Here is a 16,700-nt window from a genome sequence, read left to right as displayed (position 1 = left end):
GCACCTTTTGTATTTTTCAGAGATGCTGTGATAGACTGGTGTCTTGGTTCGGCGGTGCTCCCTTCATTTGTTTCAGGGTCGGGAGATGAAACCCAATCCAACATGCAGTGACCCTGAGTAAAGTGGGCTCTAGTAAATCTAGAAATCAATTACATACATCTCCCACTTGCTTCGACCCCCCACAAATTCAACTCAAACATTTCGAATTAAGCTAAAGATTACCTCACGTTTCATTTCTTTCTCTTCTTTCCACTTTCCATATAAGCATTTGAATAACTACTTGAAATTCCTCTGGCTTAAAATTCCTCAAATACTTTGCCAAGGAAGAAAAGCAACTCCCCAGTCATTTCAAGCAGTTTTATATTGGGTTGGCCTTCATAGTAACGACCATGAAAACAGTCATTATTTCAGCATGGACAGGTATTGTTACAAAACACTTATGTAATAAAAGAAATTACATATTTTACATTATACATGAACAGTCAAATATTTATTCTATATGTTGAATCTGAAAACACACATCCAAATATCTAACGGTGTTTATCACAGCAATCACCTGCAAGCGGATTTACAAACCAGTGTTTTACGATCTTGTCACCTTGTAACTTAATGACAGTTTTCCAGCTAAAGGTGTTCAGCGTGTATGTGTGTGAGAGTTCATGTCAAAAGAGGGAATCTTCTCAAGGACTGATCCAGTTATGCCTCACACAGCAAACCTCTAAAACAGACCTGACGTCAACACCTGATCTACAGTCGTCGCAGGCCGTGTTCATACCTGGGAATTTAATAACATGGGGGTAGTTCTAATTACAAGTGTGAATCCACCGACGTTGCACCGAGGACGTGTTGACACCCAACTCCTCAGACCACATTCTGAGGTTGTCTGAGCCACATGTGGTCACAACACAAGCTGCACAGATGGTGCAAACTGGCTTACTGCATGTCATCTGAAAATTGCGGAAGCCCATACAGATAAATTATGAGGGCACACACGAACACAAGAATTTGGAGCGATTTGGTTTCAGTGGAAAACACCATGGAAGAGACACACTGTGTACCATTTGGATGTCTTCTTCTTCTCTTCCATTCCAGCAGCCTCAGCATTAGAGGTGCATTGCTGCCTTTGACCAGTTAAAGGCAAGAGTTGGTCTTTGTAAACAGAAATGATCTACTTTTATTAGGAACACTGGAGATTTGGGTCCGGATGTTCTCCACAGTTTGTCTTTCACAGTTCAGTGAATGTCTGAAAGCAGATTAAGTGATCACTGGAGATGCATGTGGCGACACATTGTAAAACCACCTGTGAACTGATGTTCTTAGAGCTGTCCACTTCAGATCACCCGAGACAAATGTTGATACCAGATGTGAACAGAGCCCTGGTGTAATGGTATAGACCTGATACGATTTAACATGTACAGTCGATATGTACTATGGTTTAGCCTGGTGGTCCCTCTTTTATCTGTCGGGCTCCATCAGCAGGCTTTATCTTCCCCTCCTGTAACAAAGAGGTGAACAGTCTTGTTGGAGTGCAGCATCTGTCCGGCTCGCTGCGCCCCGCTTATGGCAGCCAGTTTGTGAGCATCGTAACGCGAGTAGAGGGCAGTGCAGGTCCAGCTGCTCGCCTCTCCCTGAACGTCTGATGCCAGCATGTTACACACCTCGCTGTAGAAGTGGGGGAAGGAGGGCAATCCATAGAATATGAGGTTGCGGATCCCTTTGATGGTGTACCTGAAAAAAAAGAAAGAAGTCAGAGGTCAGGGTTTCTGCAGGATTCATGACCGTTCAATTAGATTAAGACATACGTTTTAAGAGGTTATGTTTTCACCATTGGCCATTTGTATGAAAGTTTAAGATTTATAACATTTTCACAAATTTCCAACAAAAATCTGTATTGAACAGATTTAAAACCATTTTTAATTTGCGTCAATAGTTTTTAGAAGAATTTCAAAATGATCATGAAAGTGTAGAACTTTAGGCCTTGATGGAGGTCTACGCTGAACCACTTAGTTCTTCACAAATACATAAGTGAAGCACCAGGTCCAACTTTTTGAACTCTGTAAAAGAGATGCTGTAATCACAGATGGCAATAAACACTGCTAAATGATAAGGGAGAGATTTACCAGCAGATTGACCCTCATTGACATCTGATGAAAACTGAAGCTCCTCCTCAAAGCCATCACAGAACCCAACACATGTGAAACTGCCTGATGGAGCATCAGAAACAACTGACCTCTTGTAGAAGTGGAAGCGTTCGGTAAAGAGCACAAACTGCCTCTCCCCGTTCTGGAAGAAGTGCCTGGCGCGGGACACCTCTGATTTGGTGGTGTACTCGCAGATGCTGGCAAAGTTGATCTCCTCTTTCTTCATGTAATTACGCAGGCGGACATAGTCGAAGTAAGAGGGGATGTAGATCAGAGTGTGGGACATAACTGAGTCCCTGTACTGAGGCAGCACTTTATCTAAAAAGAACTGAAATCTGTGGGATGGGAAAGAGTGGAAAGAAGACTCATTGAATATATTGTTGGGAACATACAATCATATGTTAAGATCTCCTGAACTAATTTATTTAAGTGAATTTAAGTTTAGATTAGTGAAGATTAGTATGACTGCATAAAAGTTATCATAAAAACAAATAAAATGAGAGATACAGTATTCAAGGGATGACTGTGGATATTCTATTTCTTGACTTGAAGAAGAAAAAGGCTTCCTGGTGAGTTCTTGCAGCACGACTGCTGCGAGAACACTCCACAGAGCACTTTAACTGAATTCTTAAAGACTCCATCTTACAGAGATGACATGGTCAATAGTCAGGCTGTGATGGTTCACCTGATGGAGGATCTTACCGAGCATCGTGGTCCATGAAGCTGTCGGAGGGGAACATTTGAAACACATGTGGCAGCTGAACCATCACCTGACAGATGGAACCTGTTTTGGGCATGTTCTTAGTGACAATCTGAAACAGGACAAAACAAAAAGGACTTTCCTAATCACTTACAAGTTCAAATGACAATGAATAAACTGTCTATTAAAATGCAAATTAAATTGTGATGGCCAGTGGCTTTGTGTTTTAACTCTCTACCTCAGAGGGTCAGAAAAATAGCAGGACAGGTTTATCTTGGAACATCTTGCAGATTAGGAGGATCTGTACTGCTGCAACAACTGAGAGTTGGCTAATGATGAGTTGAACTAAAGCGGTTACCTGTCCCCGGTAGTTGGCGCAGTGTTTGGTCAGGATGTTGTTGATCTGTGGCTCCTGGATGGAGCTGAACACCAGCGTCTGCCTGTAGTGTTTGGACCAGTTGTTCAGGCTCCACATTCTCACCCTGGAGAAGTCCACGTCGTGGGAGTCCAGCGGCTGGAGGTTCATGTGCTTCATCAAATGCTGATGAGAGTGGATAATGTGATGTTTTATAATAAATCAAATATCACCCTCAATAGTGTTTTTACTGATTTATTACAGGTGTTGGTCACCCGCTGGCAGTACAATTCCCCGGTGGTGTGGAACTTAAGTAGATGCTCTGATAGAGAGAAGCAACCACGCAGTAACAGGCCATTTTCTGCCCTATCTCTTTTTCCAAAATCAAGGTCCAAGGATTTGACCCGGAACCCACTTTGTTTGAATCTATTAGTTGAACATGATGTTAAGCTGCTTGTCTATGGTGCCTCCTCCTCTCTTACTGGGCCCAAAATACTTCCACACACTACTGCTCAGATATTTTGGTGTCGTGAATGTCTGCCCAAGGCCGCTTTGCTTGCAAGTGTCCTCCATGTTCGTAGCAAAACAACATTATTGGAATACTTTACTGATACAGTACATCAAGAGGGTCAGGGCCAAGCTGATACTGAGCGCCCTCTGCTGGATCACAAGGCAAACTACTCCAGATGGGCTGATGAGGTTCTGGGGCTGTACATTTTGAATTTGAACAGGCACATTACAGTTTGAATATGGTCTCTACAACACATTCAAATGAATGTTTTACTTTCAAATAATAAGTTACGATGTTCATTTTTCAAGCCTAAACTGAATGGATGTCAAATCAATGTGGAGAGCATCAAAATAAAAAATGACTATTTCCCAAGAGGGAACACTGTTGACAGCACCTTCCTGAATCTGTTAGCAAACTTACCAGGATGTGCTCCCAGTTCTGCATGAGGAAGACGTCTGCCTGGTCCATCACCAGCAGCTCAATGGAGGAGAGGAAATCAAAGTCTCTCTGACTTTCTCCCTCTGCTCCCAGCACTGTTCGCAGGCCCAGGGGAGACGTAACGATGATGTCTGATGAGTAGAAGGGGGCGTATAGTCGCACACTGCTCCTTACAATGGAGATACCTGGTGAATAGAGGAGGACAGCAGCAGGGTCTCAGGCTCAAGAACTCAGGTTTTCTTAACGTGGGTCAAATTTTATTTCCAAACTGTACCTATCTTGAAGTGATCGTCAACATTGCCTGAGAAGATGGCGCGGTAGTCATCCGGCCTCTGCGTTTTGGGCGGCTCTTCATCCGCATCCTCCCCAAACTCTTCTTTGAACCTCTTCTTATTGCTGACCACGATCTTCTTGCCTTTGGTTTCCAGCAGGCTGATGAACGTCTGAACGACTCGCAGAGCTCCGCTTCGGAACGGCACCAGAATCAGCACCTGACCCATTCGTGAGAAAGTTAAATATTGCGCTTAACTTTATTTCAAGAAGATGTTTTATTGCCGAGCCATAATCATAAAGCAATTCATTATTTGTGATGAATAGAAATAACAAATGAAGCTCTCCAAAGACACCGAATGATATGTATAAAATTGTTTACCTTGGGCCGGGTCAGACCTTGGTCTCTGGGTTCGTCCTTTGGCTCAGCTCCGGGTTTAGCCCGAGTCTTTGGCTCTCTTAGCTGAGCATTGTGAGCAAGGACCTGGGAGTTGGCCTTCAGTACATGGTTGAGCACATGTAGACAGTATGCACTGCGCACCTGAGGGTGCTTGTTCACATGACAGGTCTCTGGGTAGTATAGATCCTTGTAGGAACCCATGAGGGCCAGCAGTTCTAGCTGGAAAGGGCTGATCTCTTCAGCCACATTGTTAGAATCGGACGTCTGGTTTAGATCTTTCCAGGAAGTCTCCAAGACTTTGTGGAACTCTGGGAGGTTTGTGACTTTCTGAGGGCCAGGGGGTCCAAACTTCTCCAGGGGGCTGGTACAGAGCAGGGTGCCTAATTTTGGCCACTGAGGAAGAGAAACGCAAAGGCAGAATAAATAGTTAGGATTTATTTCAATGAAAAAAATGTTCACTGGTAGAATTTAAAAAATGATGTTGTTAATACCGTGATCTGAGTCTTTGTTTTACTGCCAGATGTTATCATCTGCACATCTTCTTCACTGAGCTCTGTGTGTAAATGCTGGTAAAACATGTCTGCAGAGAGAAAATATACACAGTAAAACAAGTTCAGTTTTCTATTTCACTGAAAAGTTGATATTATTGCTTCCAAGCAGAGCGATACATTGAAAAAAGAAAGAAAAAACCCACCCCTAGAGCAGAGACATAATAAAAACCACTCAAAATGCATCTTCACTTTCTGAGTAATAATTCAATGTATTGTATTTGAAAAACCAACAGATAGCTTTGACTTTGAAGATAAATTGTCCCCACCTTTCTCCTCCTTGCTGTCTTCCTGCTCTGCCGTTTGCTCTTGTCCTTCTTCACCGATGAAGTTGTCCTCCAGACAGAACTGGGACTCATGCTCATTATCTACAAATTCTTTGTCTCCTTGTTCCTTCTCCTCCCCGTCAACCGCTTCTGTCGGAACCTCATCTGCGACCTCCTCCCCTCCTTCTTCTTCACCACCATCCTCGCTCTCGTCTCCAACTCCATCACTGTCTTCTGTTATGAACAGCACAACAGTGTTTAGTCAAATGCAAATAAAGTCACATCAAGATGTTCAAGTTTACTGGAAATAAACAACTCACCTTCACCAATAAGCTCTTCTTCCACCTCCTCCTGATCAGAACTGTCATCCTCTTCACTCTGGTCATTATCATCTTGTTGGCTGAGAGTTGACAGAAGTTTCTGGTATGCTGTTTTCTGCTCTGGTTCCTCCTCCTCCTCCTCTAGCTCATCAGGCTCCGCATCAGATCCCAAAGGGCTGGCTGGCTATAACAGTGGTGAGGACACAACACATTATCATCATAATATTGGAGGAGGTTACATAAAATATGATCTCTGCAGCAGAATTAAAACATCACTTCAATCGTAAATTGCATATAGTGGGATTGACGTGCAGTTCTACTCACCAGTTCCACTACTTCAGTTCGTTCAGGTTTTTCGTTGATGCTTTGAAAAAGACACACAAAAGGAAATTAATCAACTTAGAAAACAAACATATTTGAAGACAAAAAAAATGAATGAGGACATGTTACAAAGCTCTTTGTTTGGGCTGCTTGAGGATCCACCCATTAATTACTTAGGATTCAGAGAAGATTACAATTCAAGCGAGGAAAGCTCGTCCTTGAAAGTTCTGACAGAAGCCACATAGAGAACATGTGAGAGAGAAAGTGTGTGTGTGGGAGAGAGAGAGAGCGAGAGAGAGAGGTTTCTACCATGTCTAATTTAACTTTTTTCTTTGTTTCTAGCAATTTAGCTAAATAACCACAGTAAAGAAGCACATTAACAACACATTTATTTTACATTGACCCTGTGTTGTGGGTCTCCTCGTGTGTGGTGTTAGGTCCCATCATAACCCGTTTACAATAAGCGGAAGTATCTTCGAACCACAAAATACTACACACAACTGTAGCTAGCATCATGCGGCTAAACTGTGCCACAGCCGGGTGAGTAATTTAGCGGGTTTGCTAACACCGCAGCTGAATAGCAGCAGTCACGCAGGCTGGAGTTTGTTGTGCTACTCACGCATCATGGAACGGATGCTCCTCTCCAAACTCCTTCAAGTGCTTCTTCTGTTTCTTGGATAAACTAGTGAAAAGTTGCTTGTTCTGGCTCCTCTTCCCCATGTTGACACTGTGCTACACGTGTGTCTCCAGCTTCGGTGGTGGCTGTTGCGATTCACCCAATCTGTCTGACTGCCACCTATGGGAACGGAGGAGAATTACACTTGCAGGTTTGTTTCTAATTGCGGTTTGGGACATGAAGAGAGGGAAGGGATCCTCCTAATTTTGCAGTAGATGCATTCCAGGAGAAAAATATTATTACTGCTTCTACATATAATATTACTCTCAAGGCCTGAGATACCAATTAATGTTAAAGGGGGTATTGTAAAATAATAGTGAAGTGCCCGTTGTAAACCTGCCCCTTTGTAATGTAATGTCCTCTTGTCCTGTGTTATTGCTCATGGTGCAGAACGAAGTTAGAAAACTTTGTGTTCATCCTACCTGGATTATCTGCGATGAAGATTTTATATCATGTCATTGTTTATCATAAAATGAAGCGTAACTTGCATTATGACATTTTTAACCCAAGAATTCTACCCAGGTAGTTTATCAGGGGACGTAGAAGATCGCACCAAATTCAACACTGCACTTCCCTGACCAATTAACAATACACATACCTATTGTGAAGCCAATAAGATGAATGCTTCACAAATGACCTCCACATACAGACAAACAAACGTTTATAAAACTATTAGTAAGATAAGTAGATTACTAGGCATTTAAACAGGTTATTGATGTATTTTTATAATTTTATCTTGTAAAGAAAAGTGATATCTAATTCAAGTTTATAATTGTTATTTTTTAAAGTGAAAAGAAATCTGTGGATTTGTACGACAACCCGGCTACATACTCTGATCCCTGATCAAGCTGGTAAATATTGGATAAATTGGTGCACTCAGGATGACTCCAAGGTCAGATGAGGGCAGTGGAAGGTTATCTGTAAATGTTCAGTTGAAACAGCTGAGCAGACATTATCTTGTGGAGCCTGTAGCCTATCTGCTGCTTGAAAACTAAACATGATTAATTATTGAACATAGAAAGATCAGTTTACTGTTTGCCTGTTTTAGCTGTTGCCATGGCAGAAGTTCATCTATTGTTAAACATATGGGTGTCTAGTTATTGTACCCGTGGTATTTTCAGCTCCTTCTCACTCAATTAGAATTTTATTGTTTGATAATTGCCTCTCACTATGGCTTAGGCTGAAAGAGATGGATTTTCTGAATGGGATGTGAACATGTAAGACTATCTTGTATTTTAATGGAGCGGCCAAAGGTGAAACAGGAGAAAGACAAGGCTGTTAAAACCGTCAGGTTTCGAGTGGCATCGGCCAACAGCGGCCGGGTCCTCACGGAGGTGTTCAAGGATGAAACAGCCTGGTGCGGCTCAGTGTCGGATTCTGCGGACTCTGACTCCACCAGCAGCCCAGAGGCAGAACAGGGGAGCTTGCCTCCCGCCAGTGAGGCCAACAGCCACCTGAATGGACTGGTGGTGGAGACTGCTGTGGACGAGAGCGGCTGCGAACCTGATGACCTGCTTTTGTATGCCAGTGCCAAGAGGGAGATGCTCTTCAGCAACAAACGCATCAACATCTGCAGCAAGAATGGGACCATACGGGGAGTGAGGAACAAAGTGAGCGCAGGCCAAGTGCTTTTCAGCAACCTCTCCAACATCTACACTGTAAGTAGCTCTGCCACTGATGACATGAGTGTTTTAGAATTCATGTTTAAAATTAAATTATTGCCAATTAATTGGACTATAATCAGACAAGGTGCAAAATGTATCTTTCTCAGAGTTGGACACATGGGTCTAATCTATTGATGATTCTATGTTATATATTCTCTTTCCTTTTAAGAGTTCCCATCGTCATCAGAAAAGGAGACCCTGGGAGAAAGAGTAAAGAGATTGGTACACAATCAATGTGATCAAATGGAAGAAACGTCCCTGCAGCTGAAATTGTCTTCTTCCAAACAAAGACTCCTCTCTTACACTAACTACACAAATTTTTACAGTAATAAATTCCTCATGGTCTAATGTTATGTCCCCCATACTGCTATAGGACGACAGCTTTTCAGATCAACAATGGTCAAGTCTGCACACATTATTGATTCAATTTCAAAATGAAGTTATAGATAACCTGCTGTATTGCAGTTGTGAGCACATGAATGGATTTTTTTTTTTACTTTGCAACATGTGTAGCCTCTTAAATGAATTATACAGGTGTAAAACATATAAAACCATAGACCTCCATATCACAGACAGAAGGTAAATTGTAACTTAAGTCTAAACAAACTAATTCAATTCCCCTCCACCCTCTCAGACTTTTCAAACTTTCCAAATCGATTTATGTACTTTTTCAAGACGTTATAAGTATAATTTTAAACCTGAATTTAAATAATACTACTACTGGTTTTGAATTACTAATTCAAATAAACAACCAATGAATATGAGTCTAATTAATGCTTTAAAATATAAAACTTGAAATACAATAAAAAGTATATATGTTAATCAGAGTATCAAATTTACCTCTATGTTATTTTTTATTATAATTGCAATAGTTACTTTATTTTGTAAGCCTTAGAAGGAAAAATTAAAAAGTGAAAATGTATTTGCAGTTAATTAAATGATTAAGCAAACCAATGTTGTTGGAAGTTTTTGGAATACAGAATACTTCCAAATGCGTCACCTGATCAACAAATATACTGCTGTGATGCAGGGGTGGATTTGACAGGAGGGAAGGGGGATGCACATTTAAGGTCGGAGGTCTGTCCAAGTAAAATGTGCATAAGTCAGTGAATTTATAACTGATTGCAAACTCCTTGTCTTGTTACAAATGTGTATGTACAGTATGTTTCAGAATGGAATTGGTTGCACTTAAATGAAGGTTTTCATACAAAACTATTTTATCTTTCCTAGATGATAATATAGAAAAATGTCTAAAATATTAAAGATTAAGTAAGAAAGGCTTGATGTACACTCTTTTAATACTAAATCTAATGCCTGCCATGGTGTAATTTCCAGTATTATGTGGAAATAAAAAAAATAAAACTTACAGGTATGATTTAGGGGAAATGGATTTATTTGCATAAATTTAATGTAAAATATTCCTAATAATGTGTTTTATTAATGTGGAATCATCTAAATTTTCCAAATTGTTGTTTTCTTTACCCTAGAATGGGATCTTTATATTGAAAATACTTAATTTACATTGTTTTTCCAAGTTTTTTACAGTAGCCTCATATGGACAATCTAAACATCTTTAGAGGTTTTATGACAACTGCAGGCTGCCACAGGTTCTCTTTGATATTTGGAAGAGAAGGATGAGGTGATGGATATTCAGCTGCAACATGCGACTTCACCACTAGATGTCACTAAATCCTTCACACTGAACCTTTAATTCAGAAAATAGAATTAACTACAACAAACACTGTGTTTATATATTCAGTGTCTGGTAGGCTTCATAATGTTCTTGACGTTAATACATTGACAGCAACATTTCTGCTTCTTCGATAAACTGAATCTATCAGTAATCTGTAGTTCAGTGATGATAATAATAATATTAATTACTACTACTACTACTACTTCTACTACTACTACTGATACAACTACAACTACTACTATTACTACTACTACTAATAATAATACGACTAATAATAATAATAATAATAATAATAATGATAATAATATCAACAACAACAACAGTAATAATAATGAAATGGAATGAAATGCCCGCCACCGCTCTGATCTGCAGATTAGTACAAGGTCTTTTTTGGTTGAACTTTCCCTTTAAGTGGCAGATTTGTGCAACAACATCCCTCCGTGCACCTGCCTCAGTCAGCACCAGGGACAGCGACCCTCTGTCCCCCTGTCCCCCTCCTCACTGTGACGGACAGACAGAGAGTCGGTGGTCTCTGAGGACCAGGGCACCTTCATTTTGTAAAGACGAGCCGCTCAGCCAGCACAACCTGCGATCATGTTACTGCGGCACTGACGGCCGGGATGCGGGCTTTCCTCTAGACACACCCCCGCCTTTTCTTCATCTTCCAGCCAGCGGAGAGATCCACTTATTACAGGGCTGCTGTTTATTCCCCCACTGATCATCATGTCCACGGTCCGCCAGCATCGGGCTTTTCTTCTTCGCGCGTTGAACCTCTGGATGGTCGCGGTCTGACGGGTCTCGGCGGAGGGACGCTGCAGAGCAAGGTGGTGAGGTCTCTTCCTTCTCCACGCCCTGTCATTATCCCCATCCGCAGCTGCCCAGCACCATGTCCCCTCCAGCATCGGCTGCCACGGCGACTGAAAGCAGCACCACCACCGTTTTCGAGGAGGACACCAGAGAGGAGGTATTATTCGCTCGCATCCACTATGAGCAATAGATGCCTTTTTGTTTTGAGCTTTAATGGATCCATGCATGATGTGCAGGCTGTAACACACTGCAGGTGCATCGTCTGTCAGTGGGCTTATTGAAAATTCACATTATCTTATAGCCTGCAGCAAGAATTGTACTATACGTTATGGCCAAAACCAACCTCTCCTGTTTTTCATGTCACATTTAAGGCTTATTATTTACTCTTAACATCTGTTTAAACCTGTCACTCTATACAGTGCAATGCAAATTTCATAAAAATATCCTCAGAGTTAAAAGAACTTTCTTATCATCTACTGCTGTCAGGGCTACTATGGGTGTGTGTCATTCATTTTAGTAAGTGTGTTAAGAAGCTTTTACAATTACATTTAAGATTTCACAAATGATCTGAAATCCATCTATATCATGCTCTCTTTTGTTCTTTTGTTTCTATGTTCAATAGCAAAGACCCCTGAAGCAGTCCCTGAGAAAGTCTCTGTGTCGGGAGAGTTTCTGGAAATGCCTGCTTCTCTCTATTCTCATGTACGGCTGCATGGGGGCGATGGTTTGGTGTCATGTCACCAAGGTCACCCGCCTCACCTTTGACAGTGCCTTCAAAGGGAAATCCATGATGTACCATGACACCCCCTGCTCTGATGGCTATATCTACATCCCTCTGGCCCTACTGGGCATGCTCTATTTAGTCTACCTTGTGGAGTGCTGGCACTGTCATGTGAAGAACGAGCTGCAGCACAAGGTGGACGTGGAAGGCATCTACGAGCGTGTCCAGAGGATGCAGCAGGCCAAACCCTGTATCTGGTGGAAGGCCATCAGCTACCACTATGTTCGCCGAACTCGACAAGTCACACGCTACCGAAATGGGGACGCTTACACGAGTACCCAGGTTTACCATGAACGTGTCAACACCCATGTGGCTGAAGCGGAATATGACTACAGTCCCTGTGGTGTGAAAGATGTTTCAAAACAGCTGCTGGGCTTGGAGAAGTCTGCTCTCACAAAGATGCGGTTCACCAAGTGCTTCAGTTTTGCCAACGTAGAGTCAGAGAACTCCTACCTTACGCAGCGTGCAAGGTTCTTCACCGACAACGAGGGCCTTGACGACTACATGGAAGCCAGGGAGGGCATGCACCTGAAAAACATTGACCTGAAGGAGTACATCCTGGTGATGTCTGACCCAGAGCACCACCCCTGGTATCTGTCCCACTACGTCTTCTGGTTCGTCTCATTCCTCACTTTCTCCTGGCCGCTCAGAGTCTTCACAGAGTATCGTACTGCATACGTCCACTATCGTGTGGAGAAGCTCTTTGGGCACGATTACCTCCCGGTGACCCCATGCGAAGAGCGGCCATATTGGCGTCGCATCCCTCGTGTTAACACAATTGACAGTACTGAATTAGAGTGGCACATTCGGTCCAACCAGCAGCTTGTGCCCAGTTACTCAGAGGCTGGCCTGATGGACCTGGCCCAGTGCCCGTCCAGCTTCAGCGGGATCCGTCAGAATTGCGAGCGCTGCCATCGAACCATGAGCTGCTCCTCTGTGTTCTCCAGGAGCGCCCTCAGCATCTGCACCGGTGCCAGCTCCCGCATCCCCTTCAGCAGCAGCCGATTCTCCCTGGCCCGTCGCTACGGCTCCCAACGCAGCTGCTTCTGGAGGAGCGGCAGTCTGGATGACCAGGAGAGCCCCAGTGAAAATACCCGCTGTCTATCTGAGCGTCTCGCCACAGGCGAAGAGGAACCCCCTGACTATAACGATGCTCTTTGCTACCCAGTGCTTATTGTCCACTGCAGCGACAACTGCCACCACCACAGGTCGTTCCACAGACATGGCTCCTGTGTGGAGACGTCTTTATAACCATGCATTCCCTGACGGAGCAAAGGGGCATTTCTGTAGCATACAAACACTTTATAAACACTTGTCTTAATGTGAAGGGACACGGATTTATGTTATATTGCCATACTATCTGAAACAGATGCCCGAATCCTGAATGTGTAGATCACTAAAGCAATAACAGTGATTAGCGGACAGAGAACAAAGTGACAATGGTTTGTGAACCACATTGTTAGAGTGTATCTGCTTGGCTTCCTATGAAACTCAAGAAAAGAGTGTCACTGTGTCTGTCATTGCCATAGAGTTTAAGATCTCGTAATGTGCAGTCCATATGAAACTGACACTGACACTGACTCTGCAGTTACCTCATGAGACCTTTTCAGAGGCCACGGAAGAGACGGACAGGTTTAAACAGCTCCTTCAGTCAGTGAGATCTCACAAACACAAACACATCAGAAATGAAAGATCAGATAATGCTGATAATGCAGATATTTTCACACGTACTACTGCCAATTACAGCAATATCTGAGTATCAAGTTAACTGCTTTATGTTGCACTTAGGCACATCACAGACATTCATTGTTGGAAACCTTCGATTGAAGTCCTGGGTACGTTCACTCACTGTTATACTGATATCCAAAAAATATTATTTCACTCTTGTGAAATTAAATTATTCTATTTCACTTATGTTGTGGAACAGTGTTGTAAATAACTTTTTGGTTTACCGACTTAAAGAAACAAAATAAGATCTACTTGCTTAGTCACTTGAGTTAGTGACTTCCTACATTTCCCACAATGCCCTTTGGCAACTGCAGACAACCGGTTCAGGTTTAATTTGTACTGTTGGTGGAAAGCAATATAAAAATATAAAAAAGAGCCAGTGGTGAATTTAAGAAAAATGTAGGACTTCTGCCCTTTACTGAGCACATAGCTGTCATGTTGCTGCATTGCATTGTGGGTGATGCGCTTCCTCTACAGTGGATTTCTCCCTGTCTGACTGTCGACTGTTGGTGCTTTATGGCAGCTGCAAAAACAAACATCCCTGACTGTTGGATGTTGATGGACTAACATCTTGAACATGATGTTTACAGTTGATAAACATGTTCAATCTCCCCTGTGGATGTTGAACTTAATCTGCAAGGAAATATGAAACCGCAAATCATAATCAGAGAAGCTTTTAATGTTGTGAAGGTGTTTCAGGCAGGATTTCTGCTTTCATATTTGATTAATTTGTCTTGACTGACCCAGAAACTGGAGCCCACAACTGGGCCATGAGTCTTTTCCTTGACCAACCAAGATATAGCACAAACGTCCACCATCCAAAATAACCTAAACAAGTACTTTAGTGTTTCTTACAGTTTGTCTTAAATTTGACTTTTTTTGCTGCCCACTGCCACGACACAATCTTGCCGGCAACTGTGTGACAAGCGCATTAATGTGTCAATATGTCATTTCCTTACAACCAGACAAGATAAGGACAGGTTTACACTGCATCTGCTACACATTTGAATTTGAGTCCTGACCATAATCATCTGACAAACAACTAAAGATGTTGTGGATTAAGGTGCATAAAGACCAAGAGCTTATCAAAGACCTTATCAAAGTTGCATGATTTCCCTCTGCTAAGATAATGTCTTTAAAACTACGAAACTTACCTGAATGTAAACCACCAGCATATATGATATACTGTGGTATATGTCCCATGTCTAGTAAAGGATGATGCTCCATTTTTAAGCTGTAAACTGAGGATTTCACTGTCTGGCGTGTACTGAATGTGCTCAGAGAGGCAAAAACAAAGAGCACACCGACATATCACCATGTTTCTACAGAGACTTTGGCTGTTGACATCTAACTTATAAATAGGATCCCTGACTCTTTTTGAATCGGGTTTACAGGCTGTATATGCAAGGATGTAAATGCACTTACGTTTACACTTGGACATCTTATGACCTTTGTAATACTGACTTTTTGTACAACACCTCACAGGATCATATTGAATGCTTCCTAGCAAATAAGATATTGTTGTTACTTTGCTTTCAATTATGTGGTGACACAAGTATTATGCACTTGAAATGACACTCATGGACATTATGAATTGTAGCTGAATGTTGGCGTAAATCCCCTTAGAGTAATAAAGTATTCAATTTGTAACACGTAAATAACAGCTCAGACATGAAACAATACACAATCACTTAAAGCTTCTTGTAAAATGTTGACATTTTTGTTGTTGTCATTATAATCAAATGGGCTGTATAAATAACTAATCAGTTTTAAAATATGTATTCAAATATATCTTATGCTGGATAAATACAAGTTGCAATAAAAAATATGAAAATAATAAACCCATGGATATTTTTTGTTGCCTTGAATCCTCTAACTGGATTGTATAGTTTGGAATAGCCTAAAGGACACCAGCAGGAACATTTGAACATTTCTCAGAAAAAGAGGAGGTATGAATATCATTTAAAAAGAAAGGTTTTTGCTGCTAAAGTTTAAGGGTACATGTATTATTCATTTCTCTGCTTCAGTTCAGGATAATATTCTTTGATTTTACCTTACCGTGTCAGAACCAGATCATACAGAAAACATGCTAAATGTTTGCTATTGGACTGTAAAAAAACGAAACAATCAAATGCCATTATGTGTGTGTGCAGGGGAGTCGCTTGTCTCCAACCACCCACTGTTGGTTTCTGGGAGCGACTTCAGGTCAAGCCCTGCACAGGCAATATCCGCCACCGGGTTACACCCTGATTTTGCTAACCCTAAACTGTGACAACATTTTATTTAAATATAAAATAAGTTCGAATGAAATAAGGTGAATCGGAAGCAGAGCAAAAGTATCAAGAAGTGTTCGAATCGATGTCCTGCTCCAGAATGACAGCTGGAGTCATACGCATATAAAAAGATAGACTTACAGAATGTAATGTCTTTAACTGTGCTCATGTCGGAGTGGCCTGATGGTGAATTGCCAGTTGCGCGGTCATTTCCACGAGAAAATAATTTATGACTGATTAAAATCAGAGCAGATGGAAAATAAAATAAAATAAATTGAGTGGAATGAAAGTAAAATACTAAAAATGGAAATAGTGTAGAGCATCTGAATTCAACTGCTTTAAAACTAATTAAGTTGGGAAGGTTTAGGGAGTGGCAGACAATCTCTTCAAACTTCTTGGTTTGTTACTCAAACCAATCCCAAAATTGAATTGGTATTTAGGTTATCAACTAATCCTAAAGTTTGGTTTATCATTTATCATCATTTAAAATAAAACATTTAAATATATTATAAATCTATAATCATTTAAAGGTATAGTTTCACTGTGCTTTCTACAAAATTGATATTATTTCTAAATTGATCTTACATAACTTTCATAAATTAAATAATATATTTAATTGGACACTGAAAATTTGAACTAATCTCGCTGTACACTCAAATCATTGTTTTTGCCTTTAAAGTTTTGTTTAGTGCTTTATCCATCACCCTGATACAAACATTGCTTGAGTGGCTTTGATGTTTGCGATGAGAGCTGTCTTACAATGCTACTGCAAAGGAGCATGTATTTCTATAGATTAATACAATCAATG

At 41.3% G+C, this 16,700-nt stretch overlaps 2 protein-coding genes across 2 annotated transcripts; one reads left to right on the top strand and one right to left on the bottom strand.

The window, feature by feature from the left end:
- Window positions 1-245: 245 nt before the first annotated feature.
- On the bottom strand, window positions 246-7,045 carry utp25 (UTP25 small subunit processor component). Its single transcript, XM_062397653.1, has 12 exons — window positions 6,890-7,045; window positions 6,274-6,313; window positions 5,950-6,133; window positions 5,633-5,863; window positions 5,307-5,395; window positions 4,798-5,208; window positions 4,420-4,636; window positions 4,128-4,330; window positions 3,200-3,382; window positions 2,844-2,953; window positions 2,231-2,476; window positions 246-1,728 (listed from the first exon to the last, which is right to left on the bottom strand). Exons 1-12 carry the CDS (start codon window positions 6,988-6,990, stop codon window positions 1,473-1,475), a joined length of 2,271 nt encoding a protein of 756 aa, XP_062253637.1. The 5' UTR covers window positions 6,991-7,045; the 3' UTR covers window positions 246-1,472.
- Window positions 7,046-11,069: 4,024 nt separating this feature from the next.
- On the top strand, window positions 11,070-15,263 carry LOC133962146 (transmembrane protein 151B-like). Its single transcript, XM_062397617.1, has 2 exons — window positions 11,070-11,267; window positions 11,733-15,263. Exons 1-2 carry the CDS (start codon window positions 11,190-11,192, stop codon window positions 13,140-13,142), a joined length of 1,488 nt encoding a protein of 495 aa, XP_062253601.1. The 5' UTR covers window positions 11,070-11,189; the 3' UTR covers window positions 13,143-15,263.
- Window positions 15,264-16,700: the final 1,437 nt, after the last annotated feature.

This window comes from Platichthys flesus, chromosome 10 (assembly GCF_949316205.1).
Source record: "Platichthys flesus chromosome 10, fPlaFle2.1, whole genome shotgun sequence".
NCBI classification, from domain to species: Eukaryota; Metazoa; Chordata; class Actinopteri; order Pleuronectiformes; family Pleuronectidae; genus Platichthys; species Platichthys flesus.
This window is presented reverse-complemented; position numbering and strand designations above follow the sequence as displayed.

Bases quoted from the DNA above. Each gene is read 5' to 3' on its own strand.
- LOC133962146 (XM_062397617.1), top strand. From the start codon at position 11,190: ATGTCCCCTCCAGCATCGGCTGCCACGGCGACTGAAAGCAGCACCACC. The intron at 11,268-11,732 runs GTATTATTCGCT...TATGTTCAATAG, and splicing joins AGGAGGACACCAGAGAGGAG to CAAAGACCCCTGAAGCAGTC.
- utp25 (XM_062397653.1), bottom strand. From the start codon at position 6,990: ATGGGGAAGAGGAGCCAGAACAAGCAACTTTTCACTAGTTTATCCAAG. The intron at 5,864-5,949 runs GTGAGTTGTTTA...TGTTCATAACAG, and splicing joins AGAAGAGCTTATTGGTGAAG to AAGACAGTGATGGAGTTGGA. The intron at 3,383-4,127 runs GTAAGTTTGCTA...CACTCTCATCAG, and splicing joins AGAACTGGGAGCACATCCTG to CATTTGATGAAGCACATGAA.